Genomic DNA, 26737 nt, shown 5'->3' with positions numbered 1-26737 from the left:
GGTTTCCTCCGGCTGCTCCAGTTTCCTCCCACATTCTCAAGACATGGGTAGGTTAACATGGGTTTAAGTGGGCAGCGCGGACTTGATGGGCCGGAAGGGCCTGTTACTGTGCTGTATAAATAGTTTTTTTTAAGTAAACTTTAAAATTTGGCTGACTTTCAAAATGGAATTTTTTTTAAAAAAGGAACTAAAATTGTGTTTCACTCAACTTCATATTCTCTGCTTTGACTTCCATGACCATGTTACAGGAATTGACAATGACAAGTATCCAGCTTTCTTTTCAGTGCTCTGATGGAATTGTACACTTGCAGAAGTCTAGATGCAGTTGCTATACTGGCAGATTTAAGGCCACCTGCAGAAGGTGGATGAACTTGATGGAAGGGATTATTTTCCCACTGCCTGCTTGTTAAGTTGAGTGAGCTGAATGTCCCATCCAGACCTCTTATCTGAAGGTTAAATGAGGCTCCATATTGGGATCAAACTGTTCTCACCTCTGGCTAATCTACCATACACAACCTGCCAAGACTCGTATGTGTACATCTTGCCCAATTCTACTTTTCATTGAATCACCATTGGATACTCAGCCCCCAAACTCTGGAATTCTCTCCCTAACTGTAATGTTCCTGCAAAACACAGTGATACTTTGGCTATGTTCAGTGCAGTGTATAAATGCAAGCTGTTGTTGTCATTAGTGTAGATATGATATAAATAATCAGAAGACTAAAAATAGAATTTTTAATTTTGGCATTGCAGAAACATCTGGACTAGGTAAAGTTTCATTTCAAAGTACAGGGGTTTGCTTTGGGTTAACTGGGATTTCAGCGGTTGTCCGTCCTGATGGAATTCCAGGCAGAATAGGCTTGATGTTGAATCCAAGTCGAGGAGAAGCTGACTCTCTGGTTGGGGCTAAAAGATTCTTAGTCATGGGTTGTAATTCCTTTGGGGGTTCTGGCCTGCCAGTTTCTTCTTGTTTGCCAACAGTATCCCCAGCATCTGCATAAACAAACATTAGAACATAAGTTACACTCAAAATGATTCAGCTGCAGCCTTGGTGCAGTGATGGATTTAACTTCAGAAATTCAGGTCAGCCAAATGGGATCACAGGGCAAAGATGGAGGACGCCAAGGTGGTTTATTTTAGCTTATCTACACATAAACTAACCTTCCACTCCTACTCTATCCATATTCCAGCCACCAATCAAGACATCTTTTTTCAAATGGAGCCAAGGTCCTCAGCTCCACTACCAGAGGTTGTTTCCATATGAACAGCAAGAGGGTCCGATTTTAACTCAAAGCTGATGGAGGTCAGTGGGCAGAAGAAATTTATTAGAATAGTAGCAAGGAAGAGAGACTTCCACATCTGGAGAGACTAGATAAGCTGAGGTAAGGAAAATTAAAAGGAACTTTAATGGCAAAAGCATGAATAGTTTTATTGGTGTAAATAAGGAAAATCTGTCAGCAGCAGGAGGCAGAATTAGGGTGATTACCCATGGAAGTGAAGGCAGCATGAGATTTCACTTAAAACAATTGCCTATAAATTGGCCTGCGTCTCATTTTCGGCTGTTAAAAGATGGTGGTTTTTGGTGGGAATGTCCAGTCGTGCTCCCTCCAAAAAGAAATTTGTGAAATTATCCAAAGTCTGCCTGAAATAGAAGCGTGGTTATACCCAGGATCAAATACTAAAATGGGCCCTGTATGATTCCAGACTGGATCTCACCCAAGTTTGTGCATTGCCCCACTGGCTATGCAGCAACCAGAGATTAAAGGCATACTCCTGTTGACAGCAACACACCCTTTAGTTGCTACAATGATGGATGTTGCAAAGAGAAGGAGCTAGCTCCCACATTCCCTCCAGGGGATATGCACGTCCTGGTCAACAAATTACATGCTAGGAGGAAGGTCTTGTGCAGGAGATGGTACAGTTGTCTCCTGAGAATCACCCCTCTCCTCTCCCACAAGAACAACACTGAAAGAAATATCATGATCTCATACTTGAATACGACTTGCATGCTACTGTTTACAATTGCTCAGAAAGTGTATTTTATACAGGGTCTCTGGTCCCAAAGACAGAGGTGAGTGTGGAGTTGGGTGCAGGATTAATATGAAAGCAAGTGGAAGTTCAGAATTTGAATAGAGGTATTCTGCAAAGCATCCAACCAGTTTAGGTTCTCTAAATGTAAAGACCACATTGTTAAAACTGATTGCAGTACACAAAATTAGAAGTTCGTGCACTCATTGTTGCTTCACTTGGATGGATTGTTGGATGTTGGGATGGGAGGAGGTAAAAGGACAGATGAAAATAAAAAAAACCCGTGTATGTTGGAAATCTAAAATAAAAACAGAAAATGCTGCAAATACTCGGCAGGCCAGGCTGCATTTGTGGGAAGAGAAACATGTCAAAGATCCTTTGCCTGAACTGGGAGACAAAAGAAGCTTGTTAAGCTGCAGGAAGAGTGGGGGAGGGACATCCCTCCGATAGGGTAAAACTATGGTGACCATGGGGATGAGCTGTAAACAAAGTGATCTGGCCAATGAGCAAATGGGAGCAGTTAAAGAGAACATAAACAAAAGAATGTAGGAGTTGCAAAATGCAGAGCAGGAAGATGTGCCCAGCAGGTCAGGCCAGGCATGTTCTCCACTCCTAGAGGTAAAAAATGGGGAAAATTAACAACAACATCCCTATTACAGAGGAATGACTGAAACAGATAGAAAACATTGAATTCTACAACTTCAGGTAATTTGATAAGTCCAGAAGGCTGCAACGTGCCCAGACGGAAGATGAAGTGCTGCTCCTCGAGCTTGCATATAGGAGGCCACAGAGTGGGGCTGGGCTGAAGGATTACATTGGGAGGCAAGGGGAAGTTCAGGATCCCTTTCTGGGGCACCTGACTGAACCCAGGAAAGTGATCACCAATCTGCATTTGGTTTTTCCAATGTAGAGGAGACCACATTGTGAACATTGAAAAAAGTAACACTAGATTGGAAGAATTGCTTTGCCTGGAGAGGCACTTTGGGCCCCTGGATAGTGGGAAGGCAAGAGATGAAAGGACAAGCATTGCATTGCCTGCAGTTGCAAGGGAAAGTGATGCACAAGGGGGGTGGTTGGTCAGAACAGAAGAGTGCACCAGGGAGTTGCAAAGGGAATGGTCCCTTAAAATGCTGAAAATGACAGATGTTGTACCTCATGCTATTGCACTGAAAAGTGTCACGAGAAGGAGAATGGTTTGTTGAAATGGAAGAGTGAATCAGAGAGACACGGGGAATGGTGCCTTCCGAATACTGAAAGGGGAATGGAAGATGTGAGTAGTCATAGAATCCTGTTGCTGTTGGCAGAGATAATGGATGATTATCTGTTCAGTGTGGAGTCTGGTAGGGTGCCAGGTTAACATAAGAAACCGGAGCAGGGGTAGGTCATCTAACACTTTTGAGCCTGTTCCACCATTCATAGATCATGGCTGATCTACCACAGTGCTATTTTCCTGCACTCTCCCCAGATCCCTAGATTTCATTAATATGCAGAAATTTATCTATCTGTGTTTTGAATGAACTCAATGATTTTATGTTTCCATGAGATCTTTTCTCATTCTTCTAAATGCTAGAGAATACAGACCTAATTTACTCAATTTCTCCTCATACAGCAAAACCATCATCTCTGGAAAAAGTGTGGTGGATCTTTGCTGCAGTCCCTCCATGGCAAGTACATCCTTTCCTTAGATAAGGATAAAGGAAGGCCTCTTAAAGGCACTAGTGGAAATTCTCATCATTTGAGCAGATATGATGGAAAATAAGACTGGGAGAATCAAATGGCATCCTTAGAAGCAGGGTGTAATGAGGTGTAGTTGAGGTGATCAATAGGTTTATAATGGATATTGGTCGCCAATCTGCTCATTGAATTGGAGACGTCATGGAAGGGAAGAGCCAGGTTTGGGACTTGTTAAAGTGAGCAGAATAGAAATTGGCAATAAAGGTAAATGTTGTTTTGAGTTCTCTATGAATGAAGAAAGCATTCACAGATGTTGCTGTACCTTTCCACTTCAATTCATTTATTTCTATTGTTTCTAACCACCCATTTTAAAGTAATTGTTTCAGTGACAGCTTTGATCTGCACCCTAATGCAGGCATTTTCTTCATCCCTTCCCCTATCTGCAACTAATACATGCTTGTTTTCAGTTCTGAAGATGGGTCCTTCACATGAATTCTATTTCTCCCCCACAGGTGCTGCTTCACCTGCTGAATGCTTTCAGTATTTTCTGTTTTACCTTGGATAAAGTACTCTCGTTATGTCAGGTTTGACTCCATTCCACTAGAACCTCAGCTCAGTTTATGCATTCCTATGCCACAATCATGAAAATCTTTTAATTTTGAATAGAAAATTTGATTATCTTGTCAAAAATTTGTCTTACCAGAAAGTCAAGCTCTACAACAAAAGACATTTTTATCTGCTACGCTTTCCCAGTTTAACAGTCTCAGATCTATTGGATGCTTTACTGATTGGGATTAAAAATCTTCTAGATTTTAGAAACAGAGGGAGGTAAAGACTCCACTAATTTGAAGTCAAAGAAAGAGAGAAGAGTAGCAGACTATGCAAGGTCTCTTTGATTGTAGATACTGCTAAGAACAGTAGACCACGTAAGGGCATCATGGGATAGGAGGACCAAGTGGTAAGACATTACAAGATCAATGATTAAAGTGGTATTGATAAAATGAAGTTATAACACATAGTAAGACATAGATCTAAGACTTCTGCTGGAGAAGAATTGCCTGTCAGACAACAAGCTATTTCTTGTATTCTTTCTGAGAATATCAGAGAAAATGACAGCAACATGTTGTGGATTGGGTTCAAGGGAGAGAAAGCAAATTTTCAGTGACTTTTTGACATGCCATCTGTCAGCTGGCGATGGAGAAGTTCTTGGCTAGAACAACTTCACTCTCCTGGAGTTACTTTGAACATAAAATGAAGGTTGGATAAATTATTTTTCACCCTGCACCCCCATGATTTTGAATATAGAAAAAGGGCTTATTTTCTTTAAAAAAAATTGCATAAAATACCAAAAAAATTACACTAACCAAAGTGGTTAACACTTTAAAAATCCCACATTCTTTCTCTTTGTGCCCTCAATTCCATATCACTTTCTTCAGCAGTTACTTATGCAAAAGTGATAAACAAACCTAGTGTTTTGTTCAAATCTGTTAAAGGCCTCAATTTCATCTTTAGCAGCATCTTGGAAGTAAACCTTACAGAAGAGTCGGTATCATTTACAACAGACTTGGACTCTTCTGTAAATACATCAGCTGATGAAAGCGATGACTCCTCTGTACCAATTTGGGTTGCTTCAGAGCTGCTGAGAGAACAGTAACGTGGTTAGAGGCCAAGCAGTACATGAAGGTAGTCATTCTTTTATTGGTACTTCTATTGAACTAAAATATTAATGAGTGCCAATAATTCATTTGGGTTTGGAATCATCTGGAAAGGTCCCAAGCAAATACCAACAGAGCATTTGGGAGCTTCAGATTTCTCCCCTGGATGAAATATGCTTTTAGAAAATGTTAGGGTCATGGTAGGGAGGAATCTTTTCTCGAGATCTGCTTTGAAAGAACAAGTCAAATCAAAAGGGGTTATTCGGCATTCCTTTTACATGAACTATACAAAAGCATGAAAATCTAACATAAAGCATTGGAAATATAATGGTATCTTCAGCATCCAAACACGGAAAAGTGTGGTTCAGTACTTAATCTGGCATTAAGTTTTTTTTTACCCCCTTTGTTGCTGGAATGGATCACTTGCCCAAAATAGAACCTATCCTGATTTCAATCCACCAGTTTACAAGTGGCGAGATTGAAAATGACTCTGATTTGCCAGAAGCAGTACTGAGGCAGGCTTACTACTCATGAGGTGAGGTAAGTGGATAGAGAAGGGGGGAGGCAGCTATCTCAAGTATGTGTGTATAAGAACATGCATGTAGTTTGCACCAGAAAGCAATGCATTGGTAGTGTGGCTCTCACATTGAAGCTTTTTTGAAGGACAGTGATTTACAGTATAAGTGGATCTTGAACTATACTTTTAAAATACCACTTGGATTTGTTTCAAGGATTATTATGATCTAAGACTGACAAAGGACTAATTTTATTAACATTTTAGCACCACAAGTAGCAATAGGGACCATGCATAAGATTTACACACAGCAGCTCAGCCTGGTTGTCATGCTATAGGCTACAGATTGATAGGGAACACTAAAGTGAATATTCAAACAGATGTTTTTACAGACATTGTTATAAAGTAGAGCATTATAATGCCAGTGATGCCATACTCAATGAATGAATTGCATGTGTGAATGTGGTAACCAAAATATAGTCAGTGTCAAATGAATTAGGAGCTGGAATAGACAGTTCAGCCTCTCAAGCTGGTTCCACATTTAATAAGATCATGGCTGAACTAAAACCTCATCTCCCATCTATCAGTGATAAACTTTTGCCCCCAACCCCACCCTCCCCCCTCCTGCTGATCAACTGTCCATCTATCTCTGCCTTAAAAACTTTTTAAGGAGTCAGCTTACACCATCCCTTGAAGAAGAATTCCAAACACTATGACCCTTAGAGGAAAACTTATTACTAATCTTTAAATGGGAAACAGTTCTGTAGTGAAATGAATGACAAAAGCAAAAGAGCAAAGACTGTGTTTAGCCTTCCTGTGTGATTTACAATCTCATAACCTAAATTACAATCATTCTTTACCCACATTCTTTACCACACCATTCCACAGTACTCTGGAGCCATGCTGTTATGCTACAGATTGAGCCTTGCTTACATCTCAAAGGACACTTCTCCACTCAGTACTTATTTTCACCAAGTATTTGTCTATGCCAAGCAGTCCTCTTACTGGGTGACATGGAAATTGACCATAGGTGTTTAAGCACCACAGGGACCATGCATAAGGAGGTTTAGAAGAGTTCATTGCCAAAGTACTTATCCACCCAGGGTTGATGGGAACCAACACACATCTACACCTCTCTGAAATGCAATGTCAACATACCAGTTGCAGCTGAGCAGTTAAGTCTACAGCTGTTTGCTTTTTTTAAATCCATTTTTTGGGATGTGTACATCACTGGCAAGGCCAGCATTTCTTGCTCATCTCCAAATTCTCTTAAACTGAATGACCTTCCTGATCCGTTCTCATCTTCTGATGAGGGTATTTCCACCATGCTGTTGTAGCAAGTTCCAGGATCTAGATCTAGTGATGATGGAGTTATGGGAATATGTTTCCCGGTCAGGATGGTGTGAAACTTGGAGGGGAACCTGTAGCTAGTGGCATCCCCCAGCAACTGCAATGCTTATTCTTGGTAGCAGAGGTCATGGGTTTGGGAGGTGCTGTTTTAGGCAAGTAACTACAACGCACTTGGTCAATGGTATACACTGCAGCCATAGTATGTTGGTAGTGGAAGGAATAAATGGTTGGCTGGTTGATGAGGTACCACTGAAGCAGGCTGCTTTGTCCTGGATGGTGAAAATTTCAGTAATTCTTCAGTGCTATTGGTGCTGAACTCATCCAGGTAATTAGAATATTGCATCACTTCAGACTTGTGCCTTGCAGATGGTTTTTGAGATGTCAGGAGCTGACTCACTTATTGCAGGACACGCAGCTTTTGATCTGCCCTTGTAACCAAAATATTTATGTGGCCAGAACAGTTGAGGTTCTGGTTGATGGTGGGTATCTTGGTTAGGTGGTTAGACTCTTGAAATGATCAATGCCTGGCACTTTTGTGTCATAAATACTACTTTTCACTTACTGCCTGCTGTCTTACTGCATTCAGGCACGGATTGCTTCATTTGTTAAGGCATTCTGAATGGAATCAAACATTGTGCAACTATCAGCAAATATCCTCTCTTCTGACCTTATGATATTAGGAAGGTCTTTGATAAAGCAGCTAAAGATGGTTGGATCTAGGACTTCTTCAATGGTGTTCTGAAGCTGGGATGACTGACCTCCAACCACCATCTTCCTTTGTGCAAGGTATGAGTTCAACCATTAGGGTGTTGTCCCCTTGATGTCTATTGACCTTACTTTTACCTAGACTTCAGGGTGTTCAAATTTTCACATTCCAAGGTGTGGAGATTGTAGGCTGCATGTGGAGAATAGGAGGATGTATATGATCCTCATCTTTTAAAGGTTTAGAATAAAAACCTGAGACTTAATCTTTCTTATGCAACCATCTGTTGGCAGCAGTAAATGTTCCTGGGAAAACTAACACTGCTTTGAGGTGCACAAGAGAAGCCATCTGAATACCTCTCCATAATTCTGTTTGGCAGTACCACAGACCACACCAGAATCTGACTGTGTGGAAAATCATGTGTGTGTTCTTACATTTTTATCAATTTTTATTTTTCTTTCTTGTTCTAACAGGAGTTAAGGGATAAAATCTATGAATTGATGAAATAGAATTTATACAGATCTTGGACAAGATTTTGTTTTTACATGTTCCCTCAGTTGTTTGTTTGTTTTATTTAATTATTCCAACAAGCAAGTCATCATTTCTCATGTTTGGCTGATGAATGTGTGTGCCTACATACAATTAAACATTCTTTCCAACCTGTTGGAAAATTTAATTCTCATGTGACTTGTGACGTAGAAGGTGGTTATTTGGCCCTTGGGACTTCTGGGAATGCTGGATCTCAGAGCATTCCCCCAATCCTATTCTCTTTCACACACCCATTAATCCTTTCACCATTCCTTCTCTTTCTCCCCCCCCCCCCCCCCCCCCCCCTTCTCCTGTACCCACCTATACTTGGGGTAATTTATAGCAGCCAATTAAACTACCAACCAGTGTATATATGGGTTGTTGAAATTAAACTAACATTTTCTTAAGGATGAGCTTGTAGTACCAAACTGCCCTTAATTGATAAATTCAAGAAAGGCTCCAGAACAGCTTATGTGGGCAGCAAAACACTGGTGCAGAAAGGGATTGTTTTAAAGTTTTAGACAGTTTTTAAGGTTTTCACATGCAGATAAATACAGTTCTAGATTCAAAAGAGTGCGGGGTACTCAAAATGAAAAAGATTTTCATTCCTCAACATGAACATCTCTCACTGTGAAGAACACAAAATCCAACAAAGAAAAACAATGTACTAAACTGCACCAATTCCACCCCCACCACTCCCCACAACGAACTGAAAACTGATGAGGAATAAACATACCTGGCTGAAGATAAGAGATTCAGATCCTGACTAACGTCACTTGCATTAGGCATAATGGATGTGTGAGATGTCAATCTTGATGCTTCATAGCCCTTCACATTATTCAGGATTCGAGCCCTGCGGAGAAGATATTAATTAATTCCTCCCAGCTAAAAATGGATCAATTTTTTTTTTGCTCTAACCCATTCCCTTCTCTTATTTCCCATTTATTTAGGTAACTTACTATACTGCCTTTCATACACTTCAATATTATTTATCCAGTTAATGTCTGCACAGTCTTGATTGATCATTGCAGCACCAGGGCCCTGATTTTTTAATTTCTGTGCTGTATAACATTAAATCTTTTGGCCCATCAGGTCCATGACAACCATTAAGTACCTATTTAAACAATATCTTTTGTTGTAGAGTTTGGCTTTCTGATGAGATAACTGATACACACTTGAGTATTGAAAAGAGGGTAGTAAAGACAAATACATGGTTGGAAAGATGGTGCAGAAGGTTGGACTTTAAATTGCTGTGGCATTGGGTTCACTTCTAGGGAAGCTTGTACTAATCAGATGTGTTGCATATCAACAGTGTCAGAACCAATATCCTTGTGGGGTTTTTAAAAAAAGTTTATAAAACTATGAGAGGCATAGAAAGGGTAGATGGCCAGAATCTTTTTCCCAGGGTAGAAATATTGAATACTAGAGGGCATAGCTTCATGGTGAGAGGGGGGGAAGTTTAAAGGGAATGTGTGGGGCGAGTTTTTTTCACACAGAGTGGACGTGCTGCCTGGGGTGGTAGGGAAGCAGATACCATAGTGGTGTTCAAGAGACATTTAGATAGGTACATTAATATGCAAGGAATGGAGGGATATAAATCATGTGCAGGCAGAAGGGATTAGTTTAATTTGGCATCATGCTCTTGGCACAGACATCATGGACCTGTGTCTGTGCTGTATTGTTCTATTTTGTTGGGGCAGGTTTACATTAATTTTACAGAGGACAAGAAGCAGAGCTGGAAATGGAAGACCCCCAGAAAATTAACAAGAGAGTTTGAAAGACAGAGAAACAAACAGCAGAAGATATACTAAAAAGGAGCCTAGCCACTATTAATACTTAAATGCAATGAGTATTAGCAAGGTAGATGGGCTGATAGCACTGATTAAAAACATGCAAGTGTGATACTATAAATACTATGGGCAGGCACGGTAGTGTAGTGGATAGCGTAACACTATTATAGCACCAGCAACACAGGTTCAATTCCGGCAACTGTCTGTAAGAAGTTTGTACATTCTCCCCAAGTCTGCATGGGTTTCCTCCGGGTGCTGCAGTTTCATCCCACATTCCAAGGATGTATGTGTTAGGAGGTTGTGGGCATGCTATGTTGGCGCCAGAAGCATTGGGACACTTGCGGGCTGCCCTCAGCACATTCTACACAAAAGATGCATTTCACTGTGTGTTTCGGTGTACATGTGACTAATAAATAAATCTTATCTTACAGAAACATTGCTCAGAGGGCCCAGGACTGGAAGGTTAACATTCTTGGTTGAGCATTTTTGAGTTAGAGGATAAAGAATGAGGAGTGTGGCAATGTCAGTTAAAGAAACAAGTGCAACTGTGAAAAGGGATATCTTAAAGGGGTTAAGGTTGAACCAAAGAACAAAACAAAAGGTGCGTTCACACTGTTACGAATATTAGAGAATTTTAATTAGCCTGAAGGAGGTATAAGAACAAAGCTGTAAGTTACTGACAAGTGGAAGAGTAATACAGCTAATAATGGGAGATGTCAGTTATTCTAGTATTAACTGGGATACTGTCAATGTTAAAGATAAAGGAAGCACAGAATTACTAAAGTGCATTCAGGAGAACTTTTTTTTAAAAAGTATTTGCAGAAGCCCAACAAGACGGGAACCAATTCTGGAATATCGGTTGGATAATGAAGCTGAGCAGGTGGAAGGAGTAGCAGTGGAAGGTCATTCTTGTGTCAGTGATCATAATTCACCTGGATTTAGAACCATTACGGAAAAAGACAACTAAAACAGCAGCCAGGCTCCAGTTTTGGGCAGGGCCAATTTTACTAGACTGAGAAGTAATTTAGCTGAATTTTACTGGCAACAGCTACTTGAAGGTAAATCAATCTTGGAGCCAAAAGAGGCATTTAAGGAGATGAATCGAGCAGTTCAGAGTAAACATGTTCCCACAGAGAATACATGTGGAGCTACCAAATCTAGAGCTCCTTGGATAACCAGATGCTTGGAAAAAGCAATAAAAAGAAATGTTTTTGTCAGACACAGAGCTTAATACTCAAGAAAGCCTGGAAGAGTAAAGAAGGTGCATGGGTGAAATTTAAAAGGAAATTAGGAAAGCAAAGAGAGGATGTAACAAAAGGTAAGTATATTCAAAGAAATTTAAAGAGTTTTATAAGTACAGAAAGAACAAAAGGTTACTTAAGGATTCCACAAAAGAGAGAGATGATGCCAATCAAATATGAAGTATTGGATGGGATAAATGGGGAAGTATAAAGGGGTTTATAATCTTTCTTTGTAAATGGATAAATTGCCTGACCTGGATTAAGTATATCCCAGGTGGTTGAAATTATGTAGGCCCTGTTTACAGTTTTCCAATCTGCTCCAACTATAGGAAAGGTACCAAAGCAATGGAGGAACATCTCATTCTTTAAAAAGAGAGGAAGGTATAAACCAAATAATTACAGGCCAGTTTGTTTATGGTTATTCAGAAGGAATTAATTCTAAGGACAGTACACATTAATCAGGGATGGCCAGCATGGATTTTTTAAAGCAAAGTTATATCAGAATAACAATTGAATATTTTGAGGAGGTAATAAGGCAGGTCGATGAGGGTACTACATTTGACGTAGATTACATGGATTTTAGCAAGGCCATTGACAAAGTCCCACAAGGCAATGCAGTCTTTAAAAAAAAAAGGCCATGGCAGAAAATAAAGTGGAATAATTGTTAATGGGTGTTTTTATGACAGGAAAGATGTTATCATTAGAGCTCAGTTCTCAGTCCTTTCCTTTTAGTAATACATGTAAATAAGTTGGACCAAATGTAAGAGGGATGATAAAGAAGTTTGCAAATGATACAAAAATCAATTAACATTGAGGGAAAGATGCTGGTTGGGGTCTGAAACTCAATCCCTGTACACGAATAGCACAATGCCATCTAATGAGCTGCAGTTCTGGTCTATACATGGACCTGAATCTCACATATCAGCAGAAGGGAGAGTTGGTCACCTTTTGAACAGGTACGTGCTTGCATTTTGAGTTCTTCCCATCACAGCCTCCCGTGCCATCCTCTGGCGTTGCTGAATAGAATTTTGTTCCTAAGTAACAAAGAAAATCAATTTTAAGACCGCATTGAGGATGTTTCTTAAATAAAATCCAGCTCACAAATAATTGCTAAAAACAAAAGTTAATACCCAAGGGACTATTTGAAACAATTTACCGTCAAAAGATGTCATACCCAGCACAAAGAAAGATGGCTATAGTTGTGGAGGCCAATCACCTTAATCAAAGACATTGCTGCAGGAATTCCTTGTCTTAGACGTATAGTTCTACATCATCAACCCTCTGTAATAAGGTCAGGAGTGATGATTTCACTATTCAATTCCACTTGCAATTACTCAAACAATGAAGTGGTTCATACCCACATGCAACAAGACAAGAAAGGCATTAAGACTTTAATTGATAAATGTCAAATAGTAAGTGCCACACAAAATTAATTTACATATCACTACTGCTTGACGTTTAATAATATTACCTTTGTCAAATCCACTAGGATCAACAACTTGGATGTCACCACTGACTACAAACTTAACTGGATCAGTCGTAGGAGCATTGCAACTGCAGGAGTAGGTCAAAGATTGGGTATTCTGCAATGGAAGGTTCACCTCCCAACTCTCTAATGATATTCTACCCTCAACAAGGAACAATACAGAATACTCTTACCTGGATATGTGTAACTTAACAACATTTCTGAAATTCAATACCATGCAGGAGGAAGCAGTCTAATTGACTGGCTCCCGTCCACTAACACCTTACTGTCACCACCTCCCAACCTGAAACAACAAGATTGCAATGCTTACTCCCTTCAAGATGCAAGTAATTCGCTGATGTAGAACTATATGTCAAAGCAGGAATTTGCTGAATCTTCTAAAACAGCACTTTCCAAATCCACAAACACTAGCACTTTGAAAGAAAAGAGGCACCCATCACCAAAGACATCTTCAAGTCAAAAAAAACTATCCTAACTTGGAATGGCCCTGGACTCAGAGTGAGCAAAATGTTGGAGCGTTCCAGCTACATGTTGATGACACAAATATAAATAGGAAGGCAGGTATGAGGAGTTAGTGTTCGCAACAGCCTGAGAAAACTTAAAGAATAATAGCACAATATTCACTCGTTATCTACTGAATACTTGGTAGTAACCATATGATTTTAACTGTGAAACATACTAATCCCATCACAACTAAGTCAATAACAAGTTGCACTATAGCAAACATTTAAATGAACACAATATAAAAAAAATGCACCAGGTACATTTATTCTTCTCAGAAGCGTAAGAAAAGTTTGACACACAACCAAAGGAGGAAAGATTAGGATGGGTGACCAAATATTTAATCACAGATATAGCATTTAAAATTGAGGAAGAGAGTTCTGTTATCAAGTTATATTTTAAACTCACCAGGGTTGTTTGCTGCCTTCCTTTTAAGCTCATTGAGACTATTCTGTTCCCCTTTTACACTCCTGGATATACTACAAAGAAAAACTTGAGGGCCATAAGGAAAGTGAGCCAAGTTGAAACTGGCTGACCTTTCAGTTATGAAGTTTCTTAAATTATTGATTTTAAATGTCAAATATTGATTTTGCTCATAGATTGTGTTAGAAACAAATTTTGCTCGAGAACAGGAAGAAATGTTTCTGGACTTAAATCTTCAGAGAACTTCTGCTTGTTATGATGAATGAAATGTGGTGTAATACTAAATTATGTAGTGCATCACATTTTTACAGATGTTGTAGAACTTTATCACACATTGCTAGAAGATTCTAATGAGTCTGTCTTGAGGCATTCTCCGAGCAGCTGTCCATAGCCTTGCTGTGTCCCCCTCATCATCTTCTATCTCAGGTGGTTCAGCTTCTGGCCTAGGTTAGCTCCTCATGAATTTCAATTTACAGACCCTTCAGAAGAGAGAAACTAAGAAGGATGCAGAAGGGTCCTGCAGAAGGGTCCTGACGCAAACCATTGACAGCCTGCTTTTCTCTACAGATGCTGCCTGGCCTGCTGCATTTCTCCAGCATCATAGTGCTTTTCATGTTACCAAATGTGGTGAGATGACATTTGGAGCATATTTAAAATGTGTCCCTGATCTGATCTAATTGACCAGCAGAACAAGTCCAGGGGCTCAATAGCCTATTCTTGTTCCTATATTCCTATGGTACTTGAATCTTTGCTTCAGGATACCATGAAATTTTAATTTGAGTGCATATCTTATCCTCATTATTGTAATACATAATTTCATTTTTTATCATTCGCAATGGCATTGATGGTCACAAAGAAATGGATCTCATTTTTTGCCCTAAGAAGTCAATCTTGACACTGAAAGAATGCAAGAACACTTAACGGCTGTAGCAGATAAGGGTTGTGAAAGTTCCCTGGACATTGAATCTCAGTGAATTGAAATCCCGTTTTGGTTCATGCAATGCTGTGTCATTTGATGGTGAAAGTTTGTATGATTACAGGAATGAAATCTGCAGTTTTTTAATGCAAATCCTGAAGTCCAATAAAAATAATTGCTCAACTATTTATTTGTTTAGCTTCTTTGTAAAAAATAATGAACTGTTTTATATCTCAGTATGCATGGCATTAAAGAGCTACCTTATGTGAGAAAGGGCAGCAAATTGACTAAGCTGACAGATGTTGCCTATTGACCCAGTGGTCAGGAGATTAAAAGTTATGCTAACTTTCTGATTCACAGCAGGAATTGTTCTGATTCCTGAGGAAATATTACATATCATCATATGGATTCTTCTTCCAAAGCTAATAGGCAAAACCACAGGTTTCTTGTGCATAACTCATGGAATCATTCAATTAAAATCTCTAGGATTTGCATTCCCACCTAGTTAGGTTTCTCAAAGGTCACCTTTGAGAAACCTAATTAGGTGGGAATGCACCTGGTACAGCCTTATAATATGGCCTTTCTGTTTCTTCACTGTTTTCCCAGAATTTCCTTTCAATGGTATTAAAAATAACAGACTGTCCAGTGGAATATTATCTGATTTAACTGTATATTTTAACCAAATTTGACAAAGAAAGAAAAGCAGTATTGGGGACAGCTTCTAAATGAAGTCACCTCAAAATGAAGAAGAGCAAAAATTAACTTAACGAAAGATCAATCCATAGTAAAAAAAAAATGCAAAATTATAAAACAGAACAAATCAATGCCTTCCTTCAGGCTGCCTGTTAGCTATGGTTCCACTATATTTCATTCCAAAGTAATTTATGTTCATTGCAAATTATGAATTGCAATTCTAAATGTTCACCAACTCTTATTCTAGTAGCCAGAGCACAAAAGAGATAGAAAGTATTTAACTGAGTAACAGAGAGCAATAGGGGAATAAGACAGAGAGGGAGAAAGGCATTGTGAAAGGAGATTTAGGATGAGACCAAGGTGAGAGAGAGATCAGAGAGAGAACAGCAAGAGAGACAAACAGAAGAAGACAGAAAAATCAATGTATACAGAGTGATGTAGGGAGAGAATGATAGAAAGGCATAAACAGAGACAAATGATTCACAGAAAAAGAGGTTTGGGAGATAAAAACAGTGTGATTGGACTAGAAACAGGCAGAAAGGGGTGGGAGAGTAAACAAGCAGTGAAAGAAGAGGGGAAGAAATGAGGAAAAGAAGAGAAAATGGGAAGAAAGAGGAAGGGGTAGAGAGAGGGAAAGGAGCAGCAATATTAAAAGGGGGAAGGACCAAATAAGGTAAAGTGAAAGAGAGTAAAATAAAAGGAGAAAATGCAAGAGAGGGAAAGAGAGAGAGAGGCAGAGAGAGTAACCCATTGAGGAGTAGGAGGCAATGAGTTGCACAGAATGGGCCCTTCATCCTACCACGTCATTGCTAACTTTTTTTGCCCATCTATACAAATCTCATTTGCCCACATTAGATCCATATCCTTCTATGCCTTGCCGATTCAAGTGGCTTGTCTAAATGTCTCTCAAACATCATGATTGCATCCAAAACCTCCAGGTCGAGTTCCACATATCAACCACTCTCTGTGTAAAAAAACTTAGTCCTCAAATCCCCTTTAAAGCCTCTTACATTAAACCTACGACTTCTTGTTTTTGACACCCTTACCATGGGAAAATGATTCTACCCCAACTATGCCCCTATTTAACTTTCCATTTGTGAGATAATTAAATTCCATGTGCAATGCTCTGCCCAGCTTTCCATCTGATCTATATCCTATAGCCTTAGACAACATTCCTTGCTATTCACAACACCACTTTTGTGTCATCTGTAAACCTACTAATCATACTTCCTGCATTCACATTCAAGTCCTTAATATATTTCACAAACAAGTGTCCCAGCAACAATCCCTGTAGTAGACCATTGGTCACAGTCTTCCAATGAGAAAAGCATCATTCCACTACTACTCTCTGCCTCCCATCACCAATACTGGATCCAATTACCCAGATGCCTTGGAATCTCATGTGCCTTAACCTTCTCAACCAGCCTACCATAGGACTTCGTCAAATGCGTTAATAAAGTCCACACTGACACCATCTACCTCCCTGCCTTCATCAATATTCCAAGTTACCTCCTCAAAAACTCAATGCAATTGTGCACAAAGACTTATTGACTATCCCTGATCATCCCCTGCCTTTATAAATGTACATAAATTTTATACCTTAGGATTTCCTCCAATAATTTCCCTACCACTGACATCAGGCTCACCTATAGTTAGCTAATTTCTGACTTAATATGGCTCTCAGCTTGAAAGCTTTGTGAAAAAAAGTGGCACCAGCTTGAAAAATAGGAGAGATCACTGTGTAGAGATTCGAAGTGAATAAATCTATATTTGTATATTTCCTTATTACCAAGATGACATTTCCACCCATTGACACCATGCCAGGTCTCCCTCATTTAAGTCAGTTCACATCTTAATGACTAAATTAGGTTAGCGTGGCAAACGCAAAGACAATAATTGCTGTGTATTACTTCAATGATAAAAAACCTTACTGCTTCTTACCAAGGTTGTTCTTTCTGCTGAAAGTCTAGCCTGTACTCTGGAAGAATAATTTCTGATGGAGGAGTCCACAAATTCAGAAGGAAATCCAATGGTCCATGAAACTGTACTCCAGTTTAGTTGATTTTCATTAGATGGTGGTACACTGTTCGTCAAATCTGCACAACAGCAAATGTGTTTTGTAGCTCACTAAATGTTGCTACAATAGGAAGTAGGAGCATACATGAGCATAATTGTTATGTCATTAGCTCTAGTAACCCAGAAGGCTGGATTATGATCTAGAGACATGAGTTCCAACTAAATGAAGTTAAATGATGGCTGGAATAAATTCAATAAAGGTGGCTATGAAACTAAACCCATTTACAAGTAATATATAGAGATTGTAATTTACAACCTTTGTTTTGTTATATGACCACTAATCCAAAGGTAGTGCAGCTCCTTATAGCCCATGAACAGCCCAGGACAGACGGGTTGAAGTGTGTTTATTTTAATAATAGGAGTATGAAGAGTAAGGGTGATGTATCTGGAGCATTGATCAGTACATGGAATTATGATGTTGTGGCCATTACAGAGACTTGGTTAAGAGAGGGACAGGACCAGATGCTTAATGTCCCAGGGTTTTGATGTTTTATGAAAGATAGAGAGGAAGGTAAGGGGGGGGGGGGGGGGAAGCAGTTGCACTATTAATCAGAGACAATGTCATAGCTGAACTCAGAGAGGACATAACGGAGGGCTCATCTACTGACTCTATGTGGGTAGAACACAAAAATAAAAAAGGTGCAATCATTCTGATGGGATTATACTAGACTCCCCAGTAGCCACTGGGACACTGCGGAACAGATAGGCAGGCAGAGGGAAAGGTGCAAAAACAACAGGGTTGTTTTTGTGGATGACTTCAACTTCCCCAATATAGACTGGGACCTCATTAGTGCAAGAGGTTTATATGGGGCAGAATTTGTTAGGTGCACCCAGGAGACTTTCTTAAGTCAGTATGTAGGTAGTCCAACTAGAGGAGGAGCCATACTGCACCTGGTATTGGGAAATGAGCCTGGCCAGGTGACTGACCTTTCAGTCAGAGAACACTTAGGGAACGGTGATCACAACTCCTTAAGTTTTAAGATAACTATGAATAAGGATAAGTATGGACCTTGCAGGAAAGTATTAAACTGGGGCAGAGCAAATTACAAGAGTATTAGGCAAGAACTAGGGAGAGTTAATTGGGAACAGCTGTTTTTGGGCAAGTCCATATCTTAGGTGGAGGGTGTTTAAAGACCAACTGTACAAAGTACAGGACAGGTTTGTTCCAGTAATAAGGAAGGACAAGGATGGCAAGGTAAGGGAACCTTGGGTGATGAGAGAGAGGTGGTGAATTTAGTCAAGAAGAAAAAGGAAGCGTATGTTAGGTTTAGGAAACTAAAATCAAACAGAGGCCTTGAGGTTTATAAAGAAGCTAGAAAAGAACTCAAGGAGGGAATTAGGAGAGCCAGAAGTGCCATGAAAAGTCCTTGGCAGGTAGGATTAAAGAGAATCACAAGGCATTCTATACATACATCAAGAGCAAGAGGATAACCATGGAGAGGGTAGGACCACTCAAGGATAAAGGAGGGAACATGTACTTGGAGGCAGAGGGTGTGGGAGAGGTCCTAAATGAGTACTTTGTGTCGGTATTCACCAAGGAGAAGGATGTGGAGGATAGTGAGATCAGTGTGGAGCATGCTAAGATGCTAGGGCATTTTGAAAGAAAGAAGGAGATAGTGTTCAGTCTCTTGAAGAACGTTAAGGTGGATAAGTCCCCAGGGCCTGATGGGGTATTCCCCAGGTTATTGAGGGAGGCAAAATATGAGATAGCCATGGCTTTGACCAAGATCTTCATGTCCTCTTTAGCCACAGGCGAGGTCCTGGAGGATTGGCGAGTAGCTAATGTTGTTCTGTTGTTCAAGGAGGGAAATTAGGATAATCCTGGAAACTGTAGACTGGTGAGGCTCACGTTAGTGGTAGGGAAGCTATTGGTGGGGATTCTTAGGGGTAGGACTTATGAGCATTTGGAAAAGCATGGCCTAATTAGAGTCAGCATGACTTTGTACATGGCAAATCATGTCTTACTAACTTGACTGAGTTTTTTGAGGAAGTGACGAAGATGATTGATGAAGGTAGAGCTGTGGATGTTGTTGTGAAAGTTGACTGGTTGTGAAAGAGAATTTATTCAGTTTGATATCTTGTGGAAAAACACGAAAGAAAAAAATAATCATGAAGGTTGTTGTTTAGAAGTGTCAACTGCAAGTGACACGCCATCCTCCAGCTGGAGCTGAGTTGGTATCCAACAAAACAGCAGTGGCCTGAGAATAAACAATATCAGCAGTTAAAGCTTATAGAACAGAAATAGGAAAAATATGGAGACACATGAAATATACAGTTTCCTTTTATTTTTGGTAATGTTATACGTGTTGGCAACCTACTTCCTTAAGTAGTAGCTGGGTAATGATCTAGTTAAAGTTCCAAGAACAAGTTTGAGCAAAGACAAGCCAATACTCTATTGAACATTATGGTATCGTACCGTTGGAACAAAGGCACTGTCAACAGGAGAATTGAATGGATGTGGTCTGGGAGAGATTGATATTTTAGAGTTTTATTTAACTACCTTTAATGATCGAGGAGAAAATCTACAATGTGTTCCTTTCCTTGTGATGTTAGATTAATTATATAAGAAAAACTTCAACACATGCTTTGTGACAAAAAATTTCTGTATAGACCACACAACAAAAAGGACTTTGCAGCCTAAGTTGTGTTATATAATAGCATTTGGTGCTACACAATGATTGATGGTACCATTTATGCTTCACAAAAATAATCTTCAAACCAAACATTACATCACTGGACAGCACTGCTGGGATTCAAAATAGTTATTGCTGAAGAACGGGGTCAGCAATTCATCCTATGAAACTCAGTTATTTATCCATATTCTGATATTCTGGCTCAAGCTCACCAGATGTCCACCGCCTTTCTTCTTCCAAGGTTTTGTTACTGTCATCGCTTGTTTGATCACGGAGGCTCAGATACTCCCTTATCAGCTTGCTTAGTTGCATGTATGCATCTATAAGTTCATCTATATACAAAGATAACACAAAATAAATGTGGACTTAATAAATGTATTATTTAAATTCGAGGGCTCCACCATAATCTAAGCACACAAAAATTAAATGTTCAGTGACATTTGCATGTTTCACAAGTCACTTTATGACAAGCTCCAGATGGTTCTGACATCCACCATCACGATGAGCTTCGAGAGGCTGGTTGTGGCACACATCAAGCTCCAGCCTCCTAGGCAACTTCAACCTACTGCAATTCACTTACTGCCAAAACAGGTTCATGGCGGACACCATCTCTCTGGCCCTACACTAATATCTGGAGCATCTGGATAGTAAAGACACCTATGTCAGACTACTATTTATTGACTATAGTTCCACCTTCAATACCATTATTCCAAGCAAGCTCATCTCCAAACTCCTACACCTGGATGTGATGAAATGATCTAGGTGGATGGCATGCAAAACAAAGTTTTTCACTGTACCTTGGTACATTTGACAATAATAAACCAATTTACTTTCCTCACTTTTCTGAATAGTTTTTCCATCTTTTAAGAATAAACATCTATCGTGTGAAATGAAAGATGTGCATATTTTTATTACTATACCAGTTTAGACCCTTTTAGATATTCATCTATGATAGTGGTAAGCTATGAAGAGGGTAAGAGTGAAATGAGATTGAAGGTAGGAACCTGATTCTTTTTTTAAAAAGTGATGAACTTAGTCATTGCATTGGAGATGAAAATGTACTTATGCATATATAATGTCAAGGAATTGGAGGATGTTATCATAGAGTCATAGAGCAGTACAGCATGAATACAGGCCCTTCGGCTCAACCAGTCCATGCTGACCACATTGTCTACCCAGCTAGTCCCAATTTCCTGCGTCCGGCTCATCTCTGTCTTAGCCTCACCCCTCCCATGTACCTATTCAAGTGCTTCTTAAATGAAATGATTAAACCTGCTCAACCACTTCTTCTGGCAGCTCATTCAATATACTCTGCATGAAAAAGTTGCCCCTCAGGTCCCTCTTAAATTTTTCCCCTCTCACCTAAACCTATGCCCCCTAGTTTTGGACTCCCCTACCCTGGGTAAAAGACTGTTACCATCCATCTTATCTATGCCTCTCATAATCTCTATAAGGTCGTCCCTCATTCTCCTACATTCTAAGGAATAAAGACCTAGCCTGGCCAACCTCTCCTAATAACTCAGCCCTCTAGTCCTGATAACATCCTCTTAAATCTTTTCTACATTCTTTCCAGTTTAACTACGTCTTTCCTATAACAGGATGACCAAAACTGTACACAATACTTCAAGTGCAGCCTCACCAATGACTTGTACAACGGCAACATAATGTCCCAACTCCTATACTCAATGCCCTGACCAATGAAGGCTAGCGTGCTAAGCACCTTTTTCACCACCCTGTCTACCAGTGAAGCCACTTTCAACAAACTATGCACTTGTACTCCTAGGTCCTTCTGTTCCATAACACTCCTTAGTGTCCTATCACTCATAGTACAAGTCCTACACTGGTTTGACTTTCCAAAATACATCACCCTATGCCTACCTGTATTGAAATCCATTTTCCACTCTTTGGTCCACTTCCTGAACTGATCAAGATTCCTCCTGTAATCTATCATAATCTTCTTCACTATCAACAACACCTCCTAATTTTGTGTCATTCGCAAACTTACTGATCAAACCTGTGCATTCGCATCCAAATCATTTATATAAATAATGAATAACAAGGGTCCCAACACTATCCTGATTACTAAACTTGCTCTTGCTGGCTACTGCTTTATCCCATAACTTGCTCAGAGTCCTATGCCCTTGCAGATCAGTGGATAAAGAAGTCATAAACTAAACTCAATTTGAGCACTAATAAACTCATACTTTGAATTAGAACTGACTACCATTTAGTACAATGCATGCTGACTCGATTTCTACACTTAAAAAGGAGCTGGATAAATCCATCATTTAGCATAAGAATGGAAATTTTAAGTAGCAGAAAAGATTACATATAATTAGAGGGAAACCTGACACAAGATCAGGATAATAGAAAGAAACGGAAAAATTCTGGAAAAGGCCAGCAGTTCAGGAAGCATCTGTAAAGAAAGAAAACGAGTTAATATTTTAGATCAAGGGCCTTCCATCAGAACTCAAGTTAAAAGAGACAAACAGAAATCCCACAGAAGCCCAAAGCAGAACTTCTTCAAGATGGCATTCCTTGAAGAGAAGTGGCAGTGAATTAAACAACACTCAAAAAAAGGAAAAAAATACTTTAAATCTGAAATAAACACAGAAAATGCTGGAAATACTCAGCAGAACAAGCAGTATCTGTGGCAAGAGAAACGGAATTCACATTTCAGGTTGATGACTTTTTACCTCGTTAAAAGAACAAGGTGAAGAGATTTTACTCATTTATCATTCAACGTGACTTACTGAATTCCATGAATGATCCTAGCATCGTCAACAGCACTGGAGCCATATGGTTTTCATCATGTAAATCTGTATCCCCTTATAGTATCCTTCAATCTCTTTCAGATCATATATTTGACAAACATCAGAAGTTATTAAACTCTATTTCATAAGCCCAGTTCTCATAGTGACCATTATATTAAGGGAGTAAAGAAAATCTAAACTTTGGTCCTGTTGACATTTTCCAGTTTTTTTACTTGCATCTTCTCTAGACATAGTTTTGAGGAAAGGGTAACTATATTCCTTCCTACTTATGGATGGAATCAATCATCCCAGGCACCATTAATATCAAGGAACAAATAAAACAGGCTTTATTTCATGCTCTCAGTGGGAAATATTTCATTGTTGAAATATACAAGGAAAAATATGAACTGTGATCTTTTTTAAAGTATAAACTAATCCACTGACACCTCTATAATGTTAAATTCTTGATTTTGAACACATTAGAGGAATCTTGGTGTTCCAGCTTCAGACTGCTACAGCAAAGGCTTAGGAAAGTTCTCCTAACTGTAAATTTTCTATGAAATGAAACATAACTGGAATAATGAGATTTCCACTGCAATACAACTGAAGAATGAATGTGATTATTTTAGCGCTGGTTGATAAGTATTGAAACAATGGTATTGAGGCAAGTCCAACAAAGAAAGAGGGCAAACAGAGATAATTTGGGCTTTGCTTTTTGGTAATGTCTCTCTCCAATAATAAGGTAACAAAGATGCAAGTCCCTTACCAGAGTTAATTACAGCATCAAAGTATCCTGGAAACTTTTGGTTCATGTTGGATATAATTATCAACTGTGGATATCGCATGATTAATTTGTGATTCTTTGTACAGCCCTCTTATCCACAGTCTTTTCTCATGCTCTTTCATATCCTGTGGGATCAGTAGAATGTATCGAGGCTCTAAGTACGTCTTCTTCAAGCTACGCACTCCCTGTTCAATGATGGAATTAGACACAGTTTAAAATTATACTCTATTCCTATTCACAGCAGCATTCAGTTTTCTGGTTGGATCAGATCTCTTTTATCTAAAATGTGAATGTAAATGAAGAACCAATCTTTGAAGTGTAGCACAGCAAGATATGGTGAAACATGAAAATAAGAACGAAACATTTATTATGTAGAATGTTTCATGCCCCTTTAAGAATAACTTGAAACAATGAAGTGAAAGTGAAATCATTGTTGCAATGCACAAAAACCAGGAGACTCTTGTTGAGAAACAGGAACTACTATTTCCAAGACACATTATCACATTTTTATAAAATTCAATCAGATTTTTACAAACTATCAGTTTCACTTCAAGTTAATTCTTCTCATTATGTTGGCAAGCAGATTGTACAGGATCATGCTGGATCCATGCTGCTGTCTACCATAGAACAATACAGCACAATACAGGCCCTCCGGCCCACCATGTTGTGCCGCTCTTCAAACCACACCTAAGACTAACTCCTTCCTCCCACATATCCCTCTATCTTAAATTCCTCCATATGCTTATATAACAATCTCTTGAAGTTGACCAATGTATCTGCCTCCACCACACACCCAGGCAGCGCATTCCATGCACCAACCACTCTCTGGTGAAAAACCTCCCTCTGACATCTCCCTTGAACTTCCCACCCAATACTTTAAAGGCCACCTTGTGCACCTCTATCATGTCTCCCCTTAACCTCCTTCTCTCCAATGAGTAAAGCCCGAGCTCCTTTAGTCTCTCCTCATAATCCATACTCTCTAATCCAGGCAGCATCCTGGTAAATCTACTCTGCACCCTTTCCAACGCCTCCACATCCTTCCTATAATGAGGCAACCAGAACTTGACACAGTACTCTAAGTGTGGTCTAACCAGAGTTTTGTAGAGCTACATCATTACTTTGCGGCTCTTAAACTCGATCCCACGATTTATGAAAGCTAGCATCCCATAAGCTTTCTTAACTACCCTATCTACCTATGAGGGGACTTTCAGTGATCTGTGGATATGAACCCCCCAGACCCCTCTGCTCCTCTACACTGCCCAGAATCCTGCCATTTACCTTGTACTCCGCCTTGGAGTTGTCCTTCCAAAGTGTACCACCTCACACTTCTCTGGATTGAACTCCATCTGCCACTTGTCAGTTCAACTCTGCATCCTATCAATATCCCTCTGTAAGCTTCGACAGCCCTCCACACTATCCACAACACCACCGATCTTTGTGTCATCTGCAAACTTGCTAACCCACCCCCCTCATCAAAGTCATTAATAAATATCACAAAAACTAGAGGTCCCAGAACCGATCCCTGTGGGACACCACTAGTCACAGCCCTCCAATCTGAATGCACTCCCTCCACCACAACCCTCTTCTTTCTACAGGTAAGCCAATTCTGAATCCACACTGCCAAGCCTCCCTGGATCCCTTGGCCTCTGACCTTCTGAAGAAGCCTACCATGCAGAACCTTATCAAACGCCTTACTAAAATCCATGTAGACCATATCCACTGCACTACCTTCATCAATCTTCCTGGTCACCTCCTCAAAGAACCCTTTCAGGCTTGAGGCAAGATCTTCCCTTCACAAAGCCATGCTGGCTGTCCCTAATCAGTCCATGATTCTCTAAATGCTTAGAATCCTTTCTAACAGCTTACCCACCACAGACGTAAGGATCACTGATCTGTAATTCCCTGGACTATCCCTACTACCTTTTTTGAATAAGGGGACAACATTCGCCACCCTCCAATCCTCCGGTACTATCCCCGTGGCCAACGAGGACTCAAAGATCCTAACCAACGGTTCAGCAATCTCCTCCCTCGCCTCACGAAGCAGCCTGGGGAATATTCCGTCAGGCCCTGGGGACTTATCTGTCCTAATATTTTCTAACAACTCCAACACATCCTCTCTCTTGATATCTACATACTCTAGAACATTACCCTTACCAACACTGTCCTCAGCATCATCAAGACCCCTCTCCTTGGTGAATACTGAAGAGAAGTATTCATTGAGAACCTCACCCACTTCCACAGCTTCCAGGCACATCCTCCCACCTTTGTCTTTAATCGGACCTACCTTTACTCTAGCCATCCTTCTGCTCTTCAATGTCCCCTTCTCGCTCTCCTCAGCCCTTTCTTAAGTTCCTTCCTTGCTACTCTATATTCCTCATGAGCCCTGTCTGATCCTTGCTGCTTACACCTTATGTATGCTGCCTTCTTCCTAACTAGTTGTTCCACCTCTCTCGTTACCCACGGTTCCTTCACCCCGCCATTCCTTCTGTGCCTCACCGGGACAAGTTTATCCCTAAAATCCTGCAAAAGATCCCTGAACATTGACCACATCTCCATAGTACATTTCCCTTCAAAAATGTCATCCCAATTTACACTCCCAAGTTCTCGCCTCATATAGCCTCATAATTCGCCTTTCCCCAATTAAATATCTTCCCGTCCTCTTTGCTCCTATCCCTGTCCATGACAATTCTAAAAGGTTATGGAGCAATGGTCACTGTCCCCCAAATGCTCACCCACCAATAGATCTGTCACCTGTCCCAGTTCATTACCCAAAACTAGATCTAATATGGCATTCCCTCTAGTCGGCCTGTCAACATACTGTGTCAGGAATCCGTCCTGGACACACTTAACAAACTCCGCCCCGTCTAAACCTTTGGCACTAGTAGGTGCCAATCAATATTTGGAAAGTTGAAGTCTCCCATTATAATAACCCTGTTATTTTCGCATCTTTCCAAAAACATCCTCCCAATCTGCTCCTCAGTATCCCTAC

At 40.0% G+C, this 26737-nt stretch overlaps 1 protein-coding gene across 1 annotated transcript in view; it reads right to left on the bottom strand.

The window, feature by feature from the left end:
* Window positions 1-775: 775 nt before the first annotated feature.
* lrguk (leucine-rich repeats and guanylate kinase domain containing) overlaps window positions 776-26737 on the bottom strand; it is a 96921-nt gene continuing 70959 nt past the window's right edge. Inside the window, 8 exon segments of the mRNA XM_052034231.1 lie at window positions 776-993; window positions 5169-5341; window positions 9189-9305; window positions 12429-12517; window positions 17444-17598; window positions 20424-20543; window positions 23731-23776; window positions 23778-23933. Of these exon segments, the coding sequence (XP_051890191.1) occupies window positions 782-993; window positions 5169-5341; window positions 9189-9305; window positions 12429-12517; window positions 17444-17598; window positions 20424-20543; window positions 23731-23776; window positions 23778-23933 (1068 nt within the window). The 3' untranslated portion in view covers window positions 776-781.

This window comes from Pristis pectinata, chromosome 19, assembly GCF_009764475.1.
Source record: "Pristis pectinata isolate sPriPec2 chromosome 19, sPriPec2.1.pri, whole genome shotgun sequence".
Taxonomy (NCBI): Eukaryota; Metazoa; Chordata; class Chondrichthyes; order Rhinopristiformes; family Pristidae; genus Pristis; species Pristis pectinata.
Note: the sequence above shows the minus strand (reverse complement) of the source record. Positions and strands in the feature narration are given on the sequence as shown.